Here is a 24,257-nt window from a genome sequence, read left to right as displayed (position 1 = left end):
TCTGTGGTCCACAGACATTTTTAGCCTCTGAGATGACACGTAACAGAAACCGAAGCACAAGATACCTGCTTATGGTTAGCCATCTAAAAAGTATGATATAAAGTTTGATATACTCTATATTCAGTTATAGTTCATTTGTCTTTTTGTAGCACCAAATCACATAAAGAGTCATTTCAAAAGTCAAATGATAATTCAAAGAGTCATGTTAGCTCAGCAGGATGTGGTTGTGAAACACGAGTGCCATGTAGTGTCTCATTTCACATGTCTCTGTAAGTTCCTCTTTCCAAGTTTTTTTTTAACTAGTTGCAAAAAATCCCCCTTCTTAAAAAAGGGGGAAGAACAGCTAAGTGACAGCTATTAAATTGGGACTATTTTTTTAACTTTACAAAAACAAAACATAATTAACCCACCGTCAGCCACTCAACCTAAAAATATTTGCTTGTCAGATGTTTTTCACTAATAGTAACAAAACGATATATATATATATATATATATATATCTATCTAACAGAAAACATTAATATATATATATATATATATATATATATATATATATATATATATATATATATATATATATATGTTTTCTGTTTTTACATCATATTTTCTTTTGGTTTAATAAATGTTGAATGTCTACATTTCCAATGAAGAATGAAAATGTCTTGACAACCTGAAACTGTTTTGGGGTCTTGATTTGTCTCACATGGATGTTCTATGTCTCAGTCTAACAGCTATATGTTTTCATTGTGTTGCTCATATATTGTGTGTTTTTACATTCTTGTGCTTGAGAGACGCCATTGACTGGAACCAAATTCCTCATATGTGTTCACATATTACTTGGCCAATAAATGTGATTCTGATTCTGATATGGTTTTCTCACACCAAGTTAAACTGTATTACACATGTATATTACTGTATTTCTGCTGTATTAGATTCTGTAATTTTGCTGTAGTCGAGTTCATCTTCTTTGTAAAATATTATTTATATTTCTGTCATGCAGTGGCGGTATGTATGTTGGTATTGATTTTCGTACTAAAAAATACTAGCTACCAGGTACCACCACCTGATGGAAAACCCTGAAAACCGGGTTGAACCAACCCGTGTAGGTACTAGATACTCCAGTAAAGACTGGACAATGTAATGAAAGAGCCACACTATACTGCAAAGCTAATGATGTAGAGCAAGATTTTAAAAAGTCTCCAACCTCCTCGTTCTAATGTTAGGAAACAATATACTTCGTACTAGGAAGCTCAGACAAACTATCCAGCAAGACGTTTTGTGAAATTTTTGAGATTTTGCCAAATGATTTGTAGATAAATCCCTGGTTATTACAGAAAGGTTCAGAATTCATAATATGAATTTGTCAAAGAAAAGGAAGGAAATGAAGTTTATAAAGCCCTATCACCAAATGGAAGTGAAAGAGTAAAAAGTTCCTAACTATCTGCACACATAATGGATTGTACCAATGCAATCATCTTGTGTTTGGCCTTGCCTGGGCACCAGCCAAGAGTTTTTTCTTTGTTTTCTCTCATATCTCTCCTCCCTTCTGTTTTTCTTTCCCTCCCTTCCCTATCGCCTAGTCATGTCTGTCCCACCTGAAATAACTTAAATGGACCAATACAGCAACGCTGTGATGATCCACTTGGTAAAGTGAATCTGTTTGGCATGTTTCTTGGCCTTCAGACAATTATTCTGATGGTTAAAGACCCAAATGGGACAGCCAATAAATAAATAAATGGAACGCCATAACCAAGTGCTTGGCATAGTGTACAGGAACATCTGTATTGTAGACAAAAAGAAGAAGGCAATAGTGATCGATGTAGTGGTTCCGAATGACAGAAACATCAGGAAGAAGGAATACGAGAAGCTCGAGAAATACCTTAGAGAAGAGCTTGAGAAGATGTGGAGGGTGAAGGTAACAGTGGTCCCAGTGATAATCGGAGCACTAGGTTCAATTCAGTGACTCCCAAGCTAGGCGAGTGGCTCCAGCAGCCCCAGGAACAACATCGGAGATCTCTGTCAAGAAGAGCGCAGTCCTGGGAACAGCTAAAATACTGCGCAGGACCTTCAAGCTCCCAGGACCCAAGCTTGAAGGATTGACCGTCTGCAGGGGCGAGTGGGGAATTTTATTTAATTTATACATATATAATATGCATCATTAACCCATTTATACAAACACTTTTTCTACGATTAAGTGCTTTTTGTCTAATATTCACAAACATTCATACTCCAATGGATGCATCAGAGAGCAACTTGGGGTTAATATCCTAAATATCCCAAAGGTTATTTAGGATGTAGACTGGGGTTGAACCACCAACTTCTAATCAGTAAGTGACCTGCACTACCTCTTGAGCTACAGCCACCCAAAGTATCAATCTGCGCCCTTGTTTCAATTTGGACAGTACCCAAAGACAGAGGTGTTATCTCCTGCTCGCTCACAGTCCTACAAAATGCTAACTGCACATCTTTGGAAGTAAATGCCGTACATGTCTGAGGGATGCTGGAATGGAGAAAGCATCACTATATATGTCCACTGCTGCAACTCTCTGTGTTTGGTGTGACAGTGGGTGCAGTGTGCTTTTTGCATTGTTTTCAAAACTCCGGTTCTTTGTATGTTACCATTTTGCTAAAGATAGCTTGAGTTGTTTAAAGACAGGCTGATTTTAAGATAATTTGTAGGGAAGCTGGTGGTGCTGAAGCACTGCTTGGTGGATAATGCAGGGCATATTCGAGCACCAAACCAAATAATATCTATTCATCTATATTGATGTTTGTCTGGCATTTTCCAGCCATCCTTTAATCTAACTGTCATAGGGTGAGAGATGCACCCTGGACAGCTTACTAGACTACCTCAGAGCTCAGACAGACACAAACCTACAGCTAATTAAGAATCATTATTTAGTCCTGTTTTTGTTTTGTACTCCTGTTTCCTGTTGATTTGTAGAATAGGAAAAAAAGAAAAGAACAAAAGAAAAGAAAAGCTAAATTTCATGTCACTCTTTGACAACAGCAGAACTCCCAACATGTGTCTGGGCCTGCTAAACTGCAACAGAAACAAAGGACCAAGCCTGATTTAATTTGTGCTGTTTTATCTCAATTACCACCATCAGATTAAGGAAGACAAGAGGTTCATCTTTATGAAGACTGTACAAAAATTGGGGGGAAAGATTTGTATAGGATTTAAATTCTCCAAATGTGATAAAAGAAAGTTTCACGTTAGGTAGTATTAGTGTCAGTCCACTCAGCACTCACATCATCACTGGTAACAAACAACACCACATCCACGTGCATGTTAGGAGGGCAATGTTTGCCTCATTGCTGTTTCACAGACCACATGAAAGAACTATATGATGTACTGAAAGAGTACAGTTACTTGGTAGTGAAGTGCAGCTCTTACTGATGATGCCGTTGATTCAAAAATGTGCAACCCTAAAACTTTAACACGCCTTCATTTTATTTATCCATTTTTTTCCACACAAAAACAGGTGAACTCCACAGAATGGACATGGCTGCTATGTGGAGTGACTCACTCTCAAATCATCTGGAAAGTCCCTTGTTTTCACTTTTCTTTATAAAGTTAATCTTCCCTCTAAGATCAGCTTGTAGTAGTAGCACTGATCCTTGGTAAGTCTTTCAGCATTTCCTCTTTTCTTTTAATCAGTTCTGCCTTCTAACCAGTTCATGTAATACAGAGTTGTGTAAATTGTCTGATAGTCTGCTCTAAGTATTGTGTGTATCTGTCACAGTGGAAACTCTTTTATATTGGTTTTATTCTGATTTTTTGTGTTTATTTATAAGTGTAGTTTTATTTGCATGATTTTATTCTGTTTGTATAGCATGTTTATAGTGTGTTATTTTACATTGTTTTGATCCACTGTGGGTTAGCTGGGCATGGGACAAATTAGCTGATAGGGATCACCTGCTGAGGCATGGTGTGTCCAGAGGTGGCCTATCAGCTGTCTAAAGACCTATTAAAAGGAAGTGTTGTGGAAAATTTATCAGTAACCTGCAACACATGATTTGAAGTGGGTTTAACATCCTAAACGTTTAAAAAAAAAAAAAAAAAAAAAACTTAACGAACTGTAAAATTTAAAAAAAAAGGGGAATATATTTTTTAATTTAGACGCATGTCCGCGCAATGTGGAGAGAGCATCCCAGTGAAACACCAGGACCATCTCTGAATTGTGGCCGCCGCCTTACATCTTATATACAGACACACAGACAAAGAACATTCCTCAAACTCACATGTTGGCCCCTCTCACTGGGGGGGGGGGGGGGGCTATACCTCCTCCCTCACAGAGAGAATTATGACCTTGTTTTCTGCTTGGCCGTCACCTAAAGATTTACATCCTTGATAAGGTGGAAGGAGTCCCACTATTTGTTTAACGTCTCCCATTACAATGGCCTCACTGTGTTAACTTTCCACATGTATGCAAACTAGTGACAGGAGTGCTCTTACTATAGTAAAGGGACAAAGTGATATTACTATAACTAATGTGATATAATTAAATATGTGATTAACACATGAGAAAAGAAATATGCCACCACATAAGCTAGCTGAGCATCGGAGGAGTAGAGGTCCCAGATATGAGGAGGAATACATGAAGGCCAGGTGGAAAAAGAGGGACCCGCTGCCTGGTCGTGGGGGTGCGTCGCTTTATCTGGAGACTGCTGAGCTAGACGTGGCGACCCCGACAGCAAGAACGGCGACAGTAGGAGACAATGCGTGTGATTAGCAGCAGGCAAAGGTATACCTCTACCTGCATTTTTAAGAAGTGTCTCCACTGTTGTTGACCCGGTGCAGCCATGTTGGGAGAGGTTCGCCATGGTTCCCGCTTCCGGGACGATTGTTCTGGCCCCTTTTTGTTTATTTACAGGGCGCTGATGCGAGGAGAGCCGTGGTGGCATTGCGTGATGGACTCCAGTGCAGAATGCGAGCTGGGCTGGGCGCAGTGAAGGGACGAGAGGGGAACCGGACGCTCCTCCTCGTCTGTCTGGGACTAGGCTGGCGAAGACTCCGCTCTGGAGAAGGACTTTCTGCCCTGCTTGTGCACCCATTATGAACATTCATCCGGGGTAGTGGGACAATTACATCAAGGGATTTTGCATATAGAAAGTTGTGTTTTTATTAGTTTTAGAACTGGGTTTGTTTATTCTGGGGAGATTTTAGTATATTTGATATATTGATAACATTTTATTGTGTGCGTTAAGAGTTTTTTTTTTTTTTTTGCAATCCCTGCCTGGGAATAAACTGTTTCTAATCAGACCTGCATCATCATTGTACACTATTGTGTTAGGTGTCATAAAGTATGACATAAATCTAATATTGATTCTTTGACTTAGAGTGAACGCTGTAGGTGTTTAGGTTGTTTTTGTGTGTTTGTTTAATTTTTTTGTATTTTGGGGATAATTTTATATCTGGCATGTGATTATGATGTATGTTGTATTTAAAAGTGCAACTTTCCTGTTTGGTGGCTTTTGGGAGGTTGTAGAGCAGGTTGAGATAGAATAACAGTTAGAGAATGTTGTCAACCAACCGAAAGGTTGATGGGTTGATACCTGGATTCCAGCAGTTTGCATGTTTACATATATGTGACTAGGTGAATGAGGCTTTGAGTAGAAAAGCACAACATAAGTAGCAGCTCATGTTTATTTATATAACACTTTTAAAACAACTGTTGACCAAGGTGCTGTATATTTAATAAAAAAAAGGTCAGATGAGTCACAGAAAAGTGGATCAGACACCAGCTGGGGAGGATCAGAAAGATAAATACAACATCATTGTCATCTCTTATGTAGTCGGTGTCTCCGAAAAACTCAGGAGAGTTTTCTCCAAGCAGGACATCCCAGTGTAGTTCAGACCCAGCAACACACTCAGATAAAAGCTTGTCCGTCCTAAAGAAAAAACTCCTAAACACAAACTTAACAACGTGGTGTATGCTGTACAGTGCAGCGAGGAATGCCCAGAGCTCTACATAGGAGAGACCAAACAGCCACTTCACAAACGCGTGACACAACATAGAAGAGCCACCTCCACGGGACAAGACTCAGCAGTTCATCTGCATCTGAAGGACAAAGGTCACTCTTTTGAGGATGCCAGTGTTCACATTTTGTCCACTGTGAGCGACCATCTTTGAACAGAGACGGTGGTTTACGACACCAACTGTCTGCCATCTATAATTCAGTTTTGAGATCCCTGCCAGATGCCTTAATGCCCACTCACATCCTGGGCCATCTGACCTCAGGAAGTCACATGATAGCATGAGGCTAGATTTCACAGCGCATTCACCCGAAACCTTGATTGTGACCTACACCTGTTTTCACACCTTGACTAGTGCGATTAGGTAGAGGATCAATATGGGGTTCTGGACCAGCTGCAGTCGGCTCACTGTGACCAAAGACTTATGAGGGTTGTAGGTTTTTCCTGTGTCTATGAACGTACTTGTTCTGTCAAACGCAGCACAATAATTCATAAAGGAGTAGATAATGTGGTAACTAAATAAAGTGAAAGTGTAAGAGCAGCTCTGATGTAGTGTAAGGGTTTCTCACGGAGACAGCTCAGATCAACAAGAGGAGCTGAAGGAGAATCGGTGTCTGTATATTTATAAGAGACATCATTAGCTGTGTGGGATGAAAGAAACTTCCCCTTTTGTTCGATCAGAGGGGAAATCAAACAAAAGTCTTTCGATCTTTGCACACTTTAATATTTTTTCACTTCATGTTCTCGTTTACATGAAAACAACTGGCAGAGAAAACGCTCGTGTTCTGGGTGTTGTCTGCCCACTGGCGGTTTAACGGCTGCTCCCTTCTCCCAAGAATTCATTCGTGCTCCATTGAGATTGAGGACAAAGTTTTTACAAAAGAAAAAAAAAAGAGGGACTGTTTTGTGATAATTCAGGCGCAGGGAAACTGAAAGAGTTTATTCTGGCTGAGCGACTGAAGGACACACGTGACATGTTTCAAACCTTGAATCTGATCTCACGCAGACAGATTTGAATCTCCGGTCCAGTTATTCATGGATAATATCAGCAAGCAGGATTTTTTATTTGCTCGACTCTGCTCAACTCTGCTGTTTGCTGTCGTCTTTGTCTTCGTGTCTGCAGGTGAGATTTAACTGTTGGAAACCAAACAGCCACCATAAGCAACATAAAGAAGAATAAAGAGTTTCAGAGTGGTTTGCATGTGTACAATATGGTATAATGCAATATCAATAGATATAATATAGTAGTAGTTCATTGTTACAGAATGTTTTTGTTTTAAAGTGAATATGTGTTTTAATTGTTCATTAAATAAAGTTTACTTTAAACCTCCCCACTCATCATTAGGGCATGTTTCTGTGGATCTTGCAGGAAGTCAATTAAACATGTAAGCCCTAAGCAATAAGAAGACAAAGGTCTGTGGAGTCTTTCCAAAATGATCTGGTGCTGATATTAAAACGTCTCTGAGAAAACCATCAGCTTCCATTTACCACGAGCTCCTTATTCAATCTAAACAGACTAGCTCTTATGTAGTACTTTTCTACCTGAGCAGTCAAATCACTTCATACATGTCTCAATCAGCAGTGCTTTATGTCATATTTATTCACACTCACACTCCTGCTCTACCTCCTGAGCCACAGCCACTCTAATCTACAACTGTCATCAGAGTGTTAGACAATTCAAGCAGCAGGACTTTGACGTTAAACTGAGGTCAAAGTTCCCACAGATGATGAGAATTCAAACATGCCCCCTGATGTCTTGGCAATCAAGAAAAAAAACAAACAGATATGCTTCATATCATTAAGAAAAAAAATAATTAAGTCAAATGTCAAAGACAGTAAGCAGCATATTTGAAGTAAGTAATTCTTTTTGTCAGTCCACTGATGTGGCACACTTGGTAGTGTCCACTAAATACTTCCTGAGTGTGCTCCTCTTTTGACTATTCTCAACATCAGTAGTTAAAAAAAGTATTTTTGGTGTCTTGTCTGATTCTCGACAACTCACTTTGCTCTGTGTTATTTTGTCTTTCAGACCAGAGAATCATCCCAGTTCAGTCTGGACATAGCATCAGTCTACCATGTCAAGCTCCAAATAATAAGGACTCCATCAGAGTTGTAATGTGGACCAAACCTGGCCTACAAGATGAAAATGTCTATTTGTATCGAGATTTGAATCTGAAGAGCAGATTTTTAAGAACCGAGTGGATCTGCAGGATGAAAGACAGATGAAAAATGGAACTGCGTCTTTGATTCTGAGGGATGTGACGGCAGATGACTCGGGAGCATACCACTGCATACGAGTCCAGTTGGCAGTAACTCGAAGTAGCAGCAATCAAATCACCACTATCAAGCTGAGAGTTGATCCTCCAGGTGAGTGAGTAGAGTTGAGTGTGTGTGTGATCAGAGGTGAAGCTGCTTCCTGGTTGTTGATGTTTGTTTCTAAAGATGTTGTTGATGAGACTTTGTAGAAAGCAGCTGGTCTGAGTGATGTGATCAGAGTGCAGTAGATAATGTCTGACATCAGTTTGAAGAGGAAATGGATTCTGTTCTGTTCTTCACTCATCACCTACCTGACAGCTGACACCTCACACCTGTTTCTCACCTGCAGGTCAGACAGGAGGACACACAGAGGATGGAGGGAAGGAGGCTGGATCTGTTGAACTGAAAATTGCTCTGTCTGTTTCTGCTGTGCTTCTTGTTGCTGCTCTTGTTGGTTTTATGATCCACAAAAAAAAAGTAAAAACAAAAAAGCCAAATGTTACTCAACCTAAAAGTAATTGCTAGGCAGATGTTTTCACTAACAGTAACTAAAAAAAAAAATGAAAAGAAGGATATATATATTTTTATATTAAATGTTCTTTCTATATTCTGGGGATGGTGGTGGTGTAGTGGGGTGAGGGGTGTATTCTTGGCACATTTTAGGGAGCTGTGAACAAACTAAGAATAACATCATGGAAGTGCACCTGATAAATCTACAATAACTGTGTAATGCTGTCATTTCAACATGGCCTGAAGAAGTTTATTACTACTGACCACCAACATAACATTATCTCATCTTATCTTATCTTATATCCTATTGTATGGAGATAAGATACAAACAGCTTATTAAACTAATATATTGTTAAACCTGTAGTTACTTCTACTTTTTTTTAAGTTTGAAAGTGTGTTTATGCCAATGTGTTGTTGTGTAACAGCTTTCAGAAGCACTGTGTAATTAAAAGTACATGAAAAAAAATCTGGGTCAGTGAGCTAATGCTTGTACTTGATTAAATGGTGACTCAAACAAAGGGTAGCTATGCAGCACTGTTTTGTTGCAATTGAAGAAACCACATATTCAGAGGAAGAGGGCGGGCTTTACTTGGTGTCAGTGACAGAAGTGAAAAAAAGCTCAAATGAGTGAGAAGGACGATGAAGGAAACATCTGTGCTGTGTCTGCTCTGTAAGTAGAATCTCTGTGTTTGTTTGAATTCTTGTACTTTGACTGTCTGCTCTCCTGATAACTGATGATGGAGGAGAAGACATGAAAAACAAATCAGGCTGAATTCAAGTTCAAACACCACGAGGACCAACTGCAGGTCTGAACTGACTCTTTATCTTTGCTCAGGAGTCAAGGAAACACAGCAGGCAGTGAAAAGCTCAAATCATTCACTCATTATATCAACACAGCTGCACAGTGGACACATGACTTTGTGGGATTTACTTTTTCAGACTTTTGTTGTCCAAACTTCATTGAAACATGTTGCAGAGATGTGTTTGTGTGTTTGTCAGCTGTTTGTGTGGAGTTTTTCTTTATGTTCGCCTCAAATCAACCTGAGAGTCATTTCTCTTTAGTTCTGATCTCACTGCTGAGCTGCACAACAAACCAAGGTCAGTAACCTTCTTCTGTCACAGTTTAAACCTGAGAAATGCTCACTGATATGACCTGATTGGGTTCATGTTTTAGAATATATACAAACTAACATTTTAACCCTCACAGCTCGTCTGACTGTGAGTCCCAGCAGCTCTCAGTTCTTTGAAGGAGACTTTGTGTCTCTGAGCTGTGAGGAGGACGACAGCTCTGCTGGATGGACTCTGAGGAGAAACACAAGCACAGGAAACACCACTCAGTGTGGAGATGGGTGGGGAACATCATTCAACTCTTCCTGTGATATTAGTTACATCGTTGAACGAGACAGTGGAGTTTACTGGTGTAAGTCCAGAGAGGGTCCCATCAGTAACATGGTTAACCTGACAGTCACTGGTAAGCTGAGTGTGTGGAGTTAGTGTTGATGAAGCTGTGTGTAAATGGATGAAATGCTGTAGTTTGTCTCTGTGTTGAGGTGGATCAGTGATCCTGCAGAGTCCTGTCCTCCCTGTGATGGAGGGAGATGACGTCACTCTGCTCTGTAAAACAAAGACCACTCCCTCCAACCTCCCAGCTGCTTTCTATAAAGATGGCTCCCTCATAAGCAACAGGACTTCAAATAATATGACCATCCAGCATGTTTCCAGGTCTGATGAAGGCCTCTACAAGTGTGACATCAGCGGTCATGGAGAGTCTCCATCCAGCTGGATCACTGTCACAGGTGACACACTCACCTGTCTGTGTTTCTGCAGCTTTCAACATTCACAATGTGACGACAACTTAATGACTGTGTTTGCTTTATTTTAGGGGAGCACACCACCACACCTCCACCTACATCCACACCTCCACCTACATCCACCTCTAACCCTCCATTGAGCTTGTCAATTGTTGTATCGGTCTGTGTGGTGGTTCTACTGGTCCTGTTAGTGCTACTGATTTTGTTGGTAAAACGACTTCTTCATCGAAAACCTGAAAGTGAGACTCAGACACCTGAATTTAGTTTTGCCAATATCCTTGCTTGTTATTATATTCACATTTTTTTCATGTAGATGTTGTGTTATTGCATCTAATAAAAGTTGCCATAACAACAGTCATAAAAAAATGAATTTAAATAACTTCAGCAGATCAAAGCGAAACTGAAGAAGATGACAACACAGACGATGTCATATACAGTGAAATCACATTATCCCAACGACCAACACAAACCTCCAAAGAAAACAGAGGTAATATTTTCAGGGTTTTTCAGGTGGTTGTTCAGTTATTTGGCACATTTTACTTGTTTGCCATTTAAGACACCCTGATGTGTTTAAATAGTTTAAAACATGATCTGTCTGCAGATTTATTTGAGCTACTTTTAGGCTTAACTAATATCTTACACTCACTCAACAATCTGATTTTTTGTGTTTTTTAAGTTCTGCATGTTAAACCACAGCAGCCGTTTCCTGTCGCTGACTGCAGATCACCATAGACTTTTTAGAGTAAATAATTTTAATGTTAAATATTGACTATGTCAACAGATAAAGGCACGACTGACATCGCAGACGATATCACATACAGTGAAATGAAAATATCACATCGTCGGCAACAACCAATCAAACAAAGCGGAGGTAAATTTTTGCTTGTTTTCAGTAACTCGGGGTGATGGTGGCTGTAGCCGAAAACATCACTGTGTTTGCTGTGATGCATTGTTGAATATGTTTCCTGTTCCGGCTGCTGAAGCAGGAAACATATGGCTTGTTGTCAGTGTAACAAAGGTAAAAAATTTACAGAGATACCTCAAATTTTAAAGTAATTCTGCATTGACCAGGTTTTATGGTCAGATGAGGATATTCTCACATTATATTACAAATGAATAATTTAGTTGTCTTCTGTGGTCTTTCGGGGCTTTTAGATATTGCTGAGAAGGCCAGGGATTTCCTTGTTTTTAGTAATGTACCAGACTGGCCACTCTAAAAACTTTGGTTTCCTGTTCATCCTGATGATGGTTCATTTCTTCATCAACATCTCTCTTGACCTTATATTGAGAGTTCCAGTGAACAGCTGCAAACACTAGATGTTTTACCTGCTTGATGCACAAAAAGTATTTGTATCCATCCTTCCATCCATTTTATTGTAGTTGTAGAAAAGCAGAGGTGTACGCAAACATACACTTCCCTCCTTTTTTCTGGGTAAGCAGGTTCTTAGACACATTCCTCCAACTCTCATAGGAGGTGCCCATTAGTCAGATGCCTATCTAACTATTTATCTATTAGTTTAACACGTAAAAAGTGACAGACTGAATTATATAAAATGTCTACATTTTTGACCTCATTAAAGTTACTCATGTAAAACCACAGCAGCAGCTTCCTGTTGCTGACTCCAGTTAACTGCATTCTGACTGAGACATTTCACCGCAGTCTGTCATGGGTTGGCTGACAGTAGCGTTCATGAGAAAACCTTTGCTTTGTGCTCTGTGGTGCAGTGCACCAGCTTACATCAAAAGAAGATAGCATCAAAGATATCCATCTTCCTTTACACAGAGATACCTACCAGTTCTTTCTGATTGATTGTTGTTTTAAAGAAAAGGTATTGAGAAGTGGTGGGAAAAACCCTCTGAAAGGATGCCCCAGTTTCGAAAATGTGTCACTTAAAAATCTGCTTCCACATGGAGTGGAATAATTTTTTTTTTTTTTTAAATACTCTTGCAGTTGTGCCTCGAGAAAGTGACCCAGCTGTGGTCTACTCAACAGTGAGAACTAAAGATGGCAAATATGGACAAATAGGTGTCAGACCAAAGAAGACCACAGGTAAAGCTGCTCTTTATTTTAACGTTGAACAAAGAAAAAGATATCTTAAAGAATATCCTTCATAACAGAAACAGAACTAAAATCTCAAAGGTTTCCATTTAGATTTAGTCCCTAAACGCCCTAAACACGAACAAAGTTTGAAATAATTAGTTAAGTTGATTTGCCAAGTAATACAGTATGAGACAAAAGCTTGGACTTCACACTGTTTTTTTCTACCCTTTGATCTGTGTGACATCATTAAATTGAGATACGCCTAATGTGGAATCTCAGGCAAAACTGCCCATCCAGCTGCTGTTCAGACCGTTTGTTTTTGAAGAGTAGCCAGAAACCTTGAAAGAGTTATGCTAAATCGTTTAGTTTCAGGCTGAGGATTAACTCAGTTGCACAAAGCCCAGTATAACATAACAAGTGTCTTATTTTTTTAGCTATAAGTACAAAGTAAAATAAAAAAGGAGTATCTATGCCTGTTCTCCACAGTGGAAACCATTATTAGACTTCACCAAGTTTACAATCAAAATGTGGAAAAACTGGACCAAAATTTTGAGAATCAACAAAAAAGAAAAATGTGTTTCAGTTCCCTTAGTACATGTCCTTGTAGTATATCATGGGAATCGTGTACACCCTTGTACTTCCGCATGAACCTGCTGTTAGTGAACGAGATGTGAAAGAGACAAGCTAAATTATACACTGTACAACGAAACAGCCAGAAAACATCTACTGGAGTTTTTTTTGGTTTTTTTGCAAATGCAGGTTGGTTCCCAGTGCAGTCAGTTTTCACTTGTCTGAACTGGGACTGTGTGATGCAGGGGAGTTGAAGATGAAAGTTTTGATTAAACCACAGAGCTTGTATTCATGTTTCCTGTTTTTTGAACTGTGTGTTTTTGTGTTCACACCTTAAACCAGAATGAGATGTGATCGACTCTTCAGTCCACCAATCCAACCACTGACATCCAGCTTCTGGTCTCTATATTGTCAGCTCTCCACCTCAGAGGAGACCACATTCACTCGTTGATACAGATGTATGTTTTATGTCTTTTTATGACTGAATAAGACCCAAAAGTCACACCCTTTTAAACAGGGACTTTAAAAGAGGTTTTTTTCTGTAATATACGTGACAATTTTTTAAATATGGTAAATGGTAAATGGCCTGTATTTATATAGCGCCTTACTAGTCCCTAAGGACCCCAAAGTGCTTTACATATCCAGTCATCCACCCATTCACACACACATTGGTGATGGCAGCTACATTGTAGCCACAGCCACCCTGGGGCGCACTGACAGAGGCGAGGCTGCCGGACACTGGCGCCACCGGGCCCTCTGACCACCACCAGTAGGCAACGGGTGAAGTGTCTTGCCCAAGGACACAACGACCGAGACTGTCCAAGCCAGGGCTCGAACCGGCAACCTTCCGATTACAAGACGAACTCCCAACTCTTGAGCCACGATCGCCCCGATAGGCTCATATGATTTATGTCCTTAGTAACTTTTGTGTTATTTATATTTTATTTATGTTTGTTGTATTTTAGGATGGATCAATAAACTTTTGATTTTACTTGCTTTTCACACGTGGTTCTGTGGGTTGCATAAAGGTCACACATGGAAAATTTGATTTGTTACAGTCTGCATGTGGTTAACCGATAGTGCAGAAAACGATGAAAATTAAACCACAAGTGCAGACTAAAAACAGCAGGAGCATTTTTCAGTGGCTGTAGGATGCACAGAAAAGCATCACTACAGGATGTGTGCATGTGTGTGTGTTTGAAACTAAAGAATTTGATCTTTTTTCATTTCCGCACTCAATGAGAAACCAGTTGGCAGCAGATGGTGTGGCAAAAAATTTTCCATTTTTCATTGAATAACTCTTGACTTTTTACAGCAAACATGCAGAAACCCATTTATTGCTATTTTTTTATTATTTCATTTATTGATTATGATGAAAATAGAGAGTTGAAGTGTTTCAGTGTCTGATTAACTACAAACTTATGAGCATCTCAGGCAGACTGGATCACACCACCTGAAGCTGATTAGAGCTCCATATGTTAAACATCTCTGTGAAGAACAAAATGGCCACAAATCATATTTAAAGTCTTCTGGGACTTAGTGATAATTCCATCTGGGTGTTTCAGATGACTAACAAAAGATTTTGCTAATCATGTTCACAAGATGCAAATCTAAATTAGGGTATTTTTCTAGATATTGTACAATATGACAGAAATTTTCACTACTGCAGTAATGATCTGTATGTTAAGTATCTGGTGTGTGCATATTTTAGGATCTCAAACATTTAGTATACAGATAACATCTGTCAAATATCTAGTTTTGGGGCTTTAATATACATAATCTCAAAACTGGATATTTCAAAGATAAAGTTAGTATGCAAAGAGATCTGAGAACAGCTCTTCGGTGGATTAAATATTTGGATCTTGCATGTGTACTTTACTCATCTACTCATGGGGGCCTTTTGAATTGCCAAGACCAATGACCAATTTGCCATCGGTGACCCTACCTGGGTGCAAAAGCCGCCCTTACAACACAGCCTATGGGATCCCTAGAGTTTTTTTTTACTGGACTTCTGTGCAACTTTACAGTTTGTCCATAACAAACACCATGTTTGAAAATAAGGGTGTCTATAAGTGCACATGGCACCAGGACACCCTATGTCACAGGACAATGATTGATCTTGTAATCCTGCCAGACCTGCAGCAACACACTCAGACAAAAACTGGTTCACCCGAAAGACAAAACGCCAAAACACAGACTTAACAATGTGGTGTATGCTGTACAGTGCAGCGAGGAATGCCCAGACCTCTACATTGGAGAGACCAAACAGCCACTTCACAAGCGCATGGCACAACACAGGACAAGACTCAGCAGTCCATCTGCATCTTAAGGATAAAGGTCACTCTTTCGAGGATGCCAATGTTCACATTTTGGACAGAGAGGACAGATGGTTTGAAAGAGGAGTGAAAGAAGCCATTTATGTCCACTGTGAGCGACCATCTTTGAACAGAGGCGGGGGTTTACGACACCAACTCTCTGCCATCTATAATCCAGTTTTGAGTTCCCTCCCCAGACGCCTTAACGCCCACTCACATCCTGGGCCATCTGACCTCAGGAATTCACATGATAAGGTGGGGCCAGGTTTCACAATGAACTCACCCGAAACTCTGGCTGATTGGGACCCACACCCAGTTTCACACCTTGGCTCAGGCGATTAGAGGATCATCAGGGGGTCCTTTTGTCCCTCTGTGGGGGGTCACTCCCACTAGGTTTATATCTGGGACTCTCCACCATTTGACCTTAGAACTGAAGAAGCTTCTCGGATGAGAGGTGAAACGTCTTCAAGTAACTTAAAGAAGTCCAGACGCTTTTCTTTGCAAGCTCCTTTGACTACGATGACCTGGATGACTGAGAACCTTCACAGACATATTTAAGGATCTACTTAATCCCACTGGCATTTAGGAAGCAGAGTCTGGGGACGAGGGGGATATCTCGCCTATCACTGGGTGTGAGGTCACTGAGGCATGAGGCAGTCAACAACTCATGAGGCTTGATATAAGGAATGAGAGAACCGACAGCTGTTATTTTAATCAGCCTGTCTCAGTTGTTTTAACTCTTAAGTATCACAAAGTAATGTGGTAACATCTGGACTGACAAGTTTACTGTCAGCATTTTAATCGCTAGTTTAAAGGCTGTAGGCTGCAGCTGTTGCTCTAACACTATAAATGTAACAGGACTCGGTCCTGGTTCTAATATTCTGAGCTGCTTCCAGCTTTATTTGTGAAGAGCACAGCAGCTTACAAAACACGTCGCTAGCTCGTACAGCTGTGACGTACAATTTTCATAAGCTAAGATGACCTTAAAATAATGGGGCTACGTGCGGTGATGCTAGCGTTAGCCATGTTAGCACGTTACCTTCAACAGGTGGTCAGACTGAGTAAACAGGCACTCAGAGGTTGAGCTCTCCATTTCACTGCAGGGTCCCTTCATTCTTCACATATCCCGAGTCTGAATGGCCTTTTTACAAGCAGACATGCTTCTTAGCAGGCTATGAACACAAATGGTAGCATAGAAAAATCCAGGCAGCCAGCCTGTGTCTGTCCAACCAATCAGAGAGCTCCTTACATCTTACGGTGTGGCTAATTTTCCTTGCAGCAGGATTTTTTAAATGAGGAGTGGAATTGCCATTTTAAATGTCAGAAATAAATATTTGATTTTTGAAACCATTAACTTGTTTTGGAATTTGAAAATTTGTTCTTCTTCCCAACTTCTCTTTCCTTATTCTTTTCCCCCATCCCCTGGTCTTTTCTGTTCTGATTGTAATAACTTAAAATAATAACAACAACAAATTCAAATTAAAATCTAATAAACAATGACAATCAAGTGGACCAGTATAGCAAAAGCCATAATGCTCCACTTGGGAAAGCAAATCTGTTGTGCATTTTTCTTGGCCTTCAGAAAATAATTCTTATTGCCACACAAACGGACAGGACTAGCAAATTAAATAAATAAATACATCTTTAAATAAAACACAACCATTTAATGAAAAAATGCGCATTTTGAGTGTGCTATTTATTTATTTATGTTACCCTATGGAGGCAATATTGGTGGTTGGCTTTTCTGTCTGTAGTGGTTATTTATTAAACCATCCACCTTTTAAGGCTTTTCTTAACATCGGGATCATCAATATTTTGTCGCCCACACCACACATAATTCTTTTAACCAGGTCACAGTTTAACAGTTTTTAACGTTCGAGTGAAATTCTGAACAACAACCAACCGGTTTATTCACTGTAACCAACCGTGTCAGCTGAGTGTGACAGAAAACAAAACAGCATGTGACAAAGAGCAGCTGGTTTGAAGCACACGGTGCTTGTAAATCCATCCGACAAGCCACAGCACGTTTCAGAAGCTGCTCAGCATTTTAACAAAAGGAGTGTCTGAGTTGGAGTAACTGGTTATGATAAGGTCACAAATGGTCAAATATCAGCAATACTTCCTAGTTCATAATTTTTAATTATTTAATTCACACATCACTGTGTGGCGTTAATACACACCATATCATTTTCCCAGCTTTCCACTGATTCTAGAATTAATCATTTCTATGTAAAAACAGTTTTTTGTTTGTTTGTGTTTTAAATAGAAGCTTAGCGATTACTCGAGCCACACCATTACTATTACAGCCTACTAGATTTATCCAGTGTCATGTTTCAGTCTCACCTCATGGTGGCAGTGATGTCTTACTTTTATCTATTCATGGAGTCAATTAATCAAACTTTAGAATCAGATTCTTTATTGTCATTGTCTTTTAAGAACAGAAATTGTATGCAGCCTGATGAGAAAACCCAAACACTCTTTTAGTCTCAGGATGTACAGTCTCTTTCATTACTACTCTGAACACTTTTGTGTGATTCATGCAACGTTTTGTTTGTTTCTTTGTTTGTTTTTCAGTAGGATGTGATTACAAATGTAACTTTTCAACAAGCACAACAAATGACAGCAAACACCAAAACTGGTTCTGCCCATTTCACAAACATTACATTTTAATTTAGTGTTTAAAGCAGATGTTAATGCAGTTTGTTGAATTGTGTACTGAAAGAAACTGAAGCACACTAATTCTGTGTCACTCAAACTTTGCATGAACATCCTCTAGGACTGTTAAACAGTTGAATAGAAATTAGCACAGATTGAACTGGTTAGTTTGTAGTAGTGTGGTGAGCTTTACAGTGATGCACTATGCTGGTTGCATTTGCAATGTTAATAGATCAAAACAGGTGAAGCAAACATCATATTTAGATTCGGTCAGTGCATTCGACCTTTAACTTTATAGTCCCAAAAGTTAGAAATCAGCCACACAGCTCATGAAACAGCTGCTTATATCTTACTGGTCAAATCCTCCTCAAAAGACCAGTGAAGATCAGCTACATCATCACAGCCTGCACAAACTGAGAACTGCACAAAAAACATGTTATTATCTGACTGACAGGTTAGGCCTGATTTATATTCACGTCTCTTTTGTTCTTTGTATTTATAAACTCTTTTATTCACAGATACTGAGATGCAACAGAAGAAATACAGATTGCGAAGGTTTAAATGCATAAATGACAGCATGCAAGTATCCGCAACTGAAAATAGTTGTGGATGATTACTAGATTATTAGAAAAAAAACACACAGCTCCGGCTTGCGTCGTTCACTTCAAAGATACGGCTCTAGGGGACCAACACATCACTACTGCTCAAGTCGTCAGTCGTTAGACTTTACGTTTGAAGTTGCGGTTGAAAATTAAATCTGGTCGCACAGTTATGCCTTAAATTTGAGCACTAAACTCAGATTGTGTTATTCCCCGAAAATACGGACTCAGCCTTTTATAACTAATATCTTTAGAAGATCAAAGGACGGAAATGTCTGCTGTAACGGATAAACTCTGCCTGACTTTGCTGTTTGTCGGATTCTTCGTGTTTGTCTCTGCAGGTGAGGTTTGACTGTTTGTCTGTGTGTGATATATACGGGTCAGAGTTATAGTACGAAGGAAGCTGAGCACAGCCAGGATGTGTTTGTGTTACTTAGCTCAGCTGGCAGTGACGTGGGGGCAGTTATCCAGTCCCTGCTAAACACAGCTTTTTGTTCCAAGCTCTGTGCGCCCGCCCGCTGTTTTTTTCTAATTTAACTCATTAGAGCTTTGAAACTGTATATTGGATCCATTCAAAGATTGAAGTTTAATGTCCCACATTAACAACGTTGAAGATGACCATCTCCTGATCAGAGGCAGAGAATCTGCATTTTATTTAAAATATACTGTAAATAAAATATGTCCTTAATAGATTTTGATGGTGTCTGTGGTAGGTGACACTCATAGAGATCATTTTCTGTGGAAAAAAAGTCATATGATTCATGAAATGGCACTTTTAGATTAAAAAGATAGTGTCAACATGTAAACACATACTGGCTTAGTTGCACCAGCTATGTGTAGTTATTGACTTCCACTCTCAGAGTAAGTGAATTCAGACAATGGAAAGATTTGATTATGCTTCTCCAGCTACAGAAATGGTAGCATGCAGAGACCCACAGTTTTAAGTGCAACAATTACGAGACAGTTAACATCAGCACCTGCCAAGCAAAAATATTTCTAATCTGTCCTTTAAAAATGAGTGCTTAACTTTTTAGAAATGTGCTCTGGTGTCTCGCCAATGATGAAATCAAATATTCCTACCTACTTAATGCCATTAAAATCCCAAATAACTGGAAATCTAACTCAAACATATACACCAACAACACCTTTAAAATCACAAATCACTGTGAATCAGTGTAAATCATTCCAATCACAGTTGCTCTGTAATATTTACACACTTGGTTCCAGTACCAGTCCACTTAGCGATTGTTGTGTTTGTGTGTGTGAGTTTAATAGTTTCTGTAGCTGCTCACAGCAATTGGCTGCTGTAGAAGTGAACAGTTATATTTTGACCTTTAACCTTTCGGCTATGTGTCGTTTCCTCTTTCAGACCAGAAAAACATCACAGCTGAGTCTGGACAGAACATCATTTTGCCATGTCGAGCTCCAAACAAAACAATCAGACTTGTAAAGTGGAGCCGAGCTGACTTGGAGATAAATATGTGCTTTTGTACCGAGATGGGCACTTTGTTCAGCTTTTAAGAACCGGGTGGATCTGCAGGACAGACAGATGAAGGACGGAGACGTGTCTTTGATTCTGATGAATGTGATGATTAATGGCGCTGGAACATACGAGTGTCTTGTCTTTCTGGAAGAAACACGCTCCTTGCAGTCGTTCACAAACATCTGCCTTCATGTTGATCCTCCAGGTGAGTGAGTAGAGTTGAGTGTGTGTGTGATCAGAGGTGAAGCTGCTTCCTGGTTGTTGATGTTTGTTTCTAAAGATGTTGTTGATGAGACTTTGTAGAAAGCAGCTGGTCTGAGTGATGTGATCAGAGTGCAGTAGATAATGTCTGACAGCAGTTTGAAGAGGAAATGGATTCTGTTCTGTTCTTCACTCATCACCTACCTGACAGCTGACACCTCACACCTGTTTCTCACCTGCAGGTCAGACAGGAGGACACACAGAGACCGTGGACTGATAGTCAGTTTGTCAGTTTGTACTGCGCTTGTTGCTGCTGCTGTCATTGGTTGTTTGATCTACTACAATTGTACATAACAGAGTCCCCAACCCAAATAATCAGACTAACCACTCTAATCAGTAATTTTCAGTTAAATGTGCTACCAATACACTTGGTCATAATCAGTACCAGTAACTGAAAACACCATGGCACTATCAGCCGTTTGGATGAAGAGGAATTATGCATTTTGGGTTTAGAAAAAGAAGATTAATCTGTGAATAATGATCAGGAGCCAGCACACGCTTCAAAGTGCTGCACCGAGGCCTCCAAGCACAGTGGTGCTGTGCTTTAACTGATTGTTACAGACTGGAATGCACTTTGACACCATTGATACATTAGTCAGAGTAATAAGAGAATCAACTCTGTCTGCTTTTACAGAAGCCACCATAGTAACCAGCCACTCTAAGGAAATGGGTAAGCTCCCATCTGATGTGAGGCACAGGTAAATCTAGAATGGCCTGAATTTCAGCAGTGACTGACTCACCTGACTTTGTCACACTTCATTTGCTAAGTCACGGCAGCTCTCAATCACATTGAGCCAGATTTGAGGTGAGGATTGGCTCCTACAACCTGTCAAAAATAATTTGGGGTAAGCTCAGAACAGTTTTAATCACCAGCAAAGACAATGAATGAAGTTAATGATCCAGATCATCCAACAGACAGTTTTGTTTAGAGGGGGGAAACATTGTTTGATATCAGGTCATGAATTTACTGCACAGTAAATACAGTATTGGATCAATGTGTGTTTTTGATATTTTTAGCTGCTAGCTTAGCGATTGATGTCGGTTTAATTTTTTTACATTTCTACCATAATGTATGTGGGACATCCAGGATTCATGTTGCAAACAGACATAAAAAACAAAAAAAAAATATTCACTTTCTGAATTAAACTTTTTCAAGCAAAACATATCCCACTGATATGAGCAGTAAATACCTTTATTGGTTGTTTATTCTGATTATACATGGACGCAGTGTCATGTTTGTTACAGCAGCAGAATGAGTCTTTGTTTTATCTCCAGGTTCAGAAGCTGTTTGTAAGATCAAACGTGTTCTCTAAGGTTTGAACCACAAAAACTGATCCTTATGTAGAGATCTGCAGTTACAGTATAGATAAAACAAACACTGTAAACACAGAGTGTAGATGAAACTCTGCGTTATAGACAGTCATTCATCTGCCTGATGGTGTTCAGGAACTATTGATCAGCTAAAAATGAATGATGTGACAGTATTATGAAACAGAGCAGAGGAATAACAAAGTCAGCTGTTCCCTCCCTGTGATCTGTGAATCTTTATTTTCTGACCTTGAAGACTCTTCAGTCTGTTGTACTAATGTTGATGATGTAGTTCTTCTAGTTTTTGTTTAATAAAGACTTACACACAGTTTTGCTGAATGGTTTTCAACAGTTCCATGACCTGTGAAATCACTCAATCTGAGGTTCATGCAGTTCATTGAGCAGATGTCAAGCAAAAAGCAATAATTCTACTTTGATTTTTTTTAAACCTTTAGAAATCATTTTAATGGATATTTGTAGAAACATCAAAATGCTTAGTGATCAAGCAGTCGATGTTATGCACTAATAAGGTTTTGCATTGGGAATCTTGGTCAAAATATATTCAGATTATTGTATTTTTTTAACTTGAAAATTCTGGATTTTAAAATTTTGATCAGTTTTATTACAAATAGCAAATGTTCAGCAACCAAGTGTTACAACAAACCTTTGAAGCATCATTGATGATTTGCTTGTATACATGTAAGTGCATAAAGTCCAACATCTCCCTCTAGTGGCCACATATAAACCATGTGTGAGGATGGTGTTAATGTAAAATGTGAATCATAGTGTTCCAGTCAGTCATCAGTGTGTCTCTACACAGCTGTAATTAAAATGTGTTCAGAGGGCCTCAGTGTCTGAATGGTTCCAGTTCAGCTCCATAACAGCAGCGTCCCTGGTTTGATTCCTGTGTTTCAGCTCATATCTGCCTCTCTCACTGAGGGGGACGTAACTACATGGAAATGGAGCAGTTCTCTCCTCTGTCGTTGTACTGATTTAAAACCTGGTGCTCAGAGGAAGAGGGCGGGCTTTACTTGGTGTCAGTGACAGAAATGAAAAAAAAGCTCAAATGAGTGAGAAGGACGATGAAGGAAACATCTGTGCTGTGTCTGCTCTGTAAGTAGAATCTCTGTGTTTGTTTGAATTCTTGTACTTTGATTGGCTGCAGATTTTTTTTATATTACAGATCAACACAAAACTAGGAAGGATGAGGTGTGCAAAATTTGTGCAGTAAAAGTTACAAAAAACACTTCGAGAAATTGTAAACACTTTTGCCATGAAAGAATTGTTTTGAACTTACCAATGACTGTATCAGTAATCACGCAAAACCTGCCAGAAAATATGTGTACATGGAACGAATAAAAATGAAAGATATTAAAAAAAATGAGGAGATACATTAAAGAGAGGAGTTTGTGTGTTTGTCAGCTGTTTGTGTGGAGTTCTTCTTTATGTTCACTTCAAATCAACCTGAGTGTCATTTCTCTTTAGTTCTGATCTCACTGCTGAGCTGCACAACAAACCAAGGTCAGTAACCTTCTTCTGTCACAGTTTAAACCTGAGAAATGCTCACTAATATGACCTGATTGGTTTCATGCTTACAGAATGGAGCTCATATAGAAAACTGATGAAATTATGGAATAATTACACTATTGTAACCATTTTCAGTTTTCAGACCTTTTCACTTTAACCCTCACAGCTCGTCTGACTGTGAGTCCCAGCAGCTCTCAGTTCTTTGAAGGAGACTTTGTGTCTCTGAGCTGTGAGGAGGACGACAGCTCTGCTGGATGGACTCTGAGGAGAAACACAAGCAAAGGAAACATCATTCAGTGTGGAGATGGGTGGGGAACATCATTCAACTCTTCCTGTGACATCAGTTACATCGTTGAACGAGATAGTGGAGTTTACTGGTGTGAGTCCAGAGAGGGTCCCATCAGTAACATGGTTAAGCTGACAGTCACTGGTAAGCTGAGTGTGTGGAGTTAGTGTTGATGAAGCTGTGTGTAAATGGATGAAATGCTGTAGTTTGTCTCTGTGTTGAGGTGGATCAGTGATCCTGCAGAGTCCTGTCCTCCCTGTGATGGAGGGAGATGACGTCACTCTGCTCTGTAAAACAAAGACCACTCCCTCCAACCTCCCAGCTGCTTTCTATAAAGATGGCTCCCTCATCAGGAAGCAGCCTACAGGTCACATGACCATCCAGCATGTTTCCAGGTCTGATGAAGGCCTCTACAAGTGTGACATCAGCGGTCATGGAGAGTCTCCATCCAGCTGGATCACTGTCACAGGTGAAACACTCACCTGTCTGTGTTTCTGCAGCTTTCAACATTCACGATGTGACGACAACTTAATGACTGTGTTTGCTTTATTTTAGGGGAACACACCACCACACCTCCACCTACATCCACACCTCCATCTACATCCACACCTCCTCCTGGTTCCAGTTCCACCACTCTTTCTCCTGTTCTCTCTGTG

The 24,257-nt window shown here is 39.7% G+C and overlaps 1 protein-coding gene across 1 annotated transcript in view; it reads left to right on the top strand.

The window, feature by feature from the left end:
- The first annotated feature begins 8,201 nt into the window (after positions 1-8,201).
- LOC113018014 (uncharacterized) overlaps positions 8,202-24,257 on the top strand; it is a 30,238-nt gene continuing 14,182 nt past the window's right edge. The window contains exon 1 of the mRNA XM_026161082.1: positions 8,202-8,346. Within this exon, the coding sequence (XP_026016867.1) occupies positions 8,202-8,346 (145 nt within the window). The remainder of the gene's footprint in view (positions 8,347-24,257) is intronic.

This window comes from Astatotilapia calliptera, unplaced genomic scaffold (assembly GCF_900246225.1).
Source record: "Astatotilapia calliptera unplaced genomic scaffold, fAstCal1.2 U_scaffold_31, whole genome shotgun sequence".
Lineage (NCBI taxonomy): Eukaryota > Metazoa > Chordata > Actinopteri > Cichliformes > Cichlidae > Astatotilapia > Astatotilapia calliptera.
This window is presented reverse-complemented; position numbering and strand designations above follow the sequence as displayed.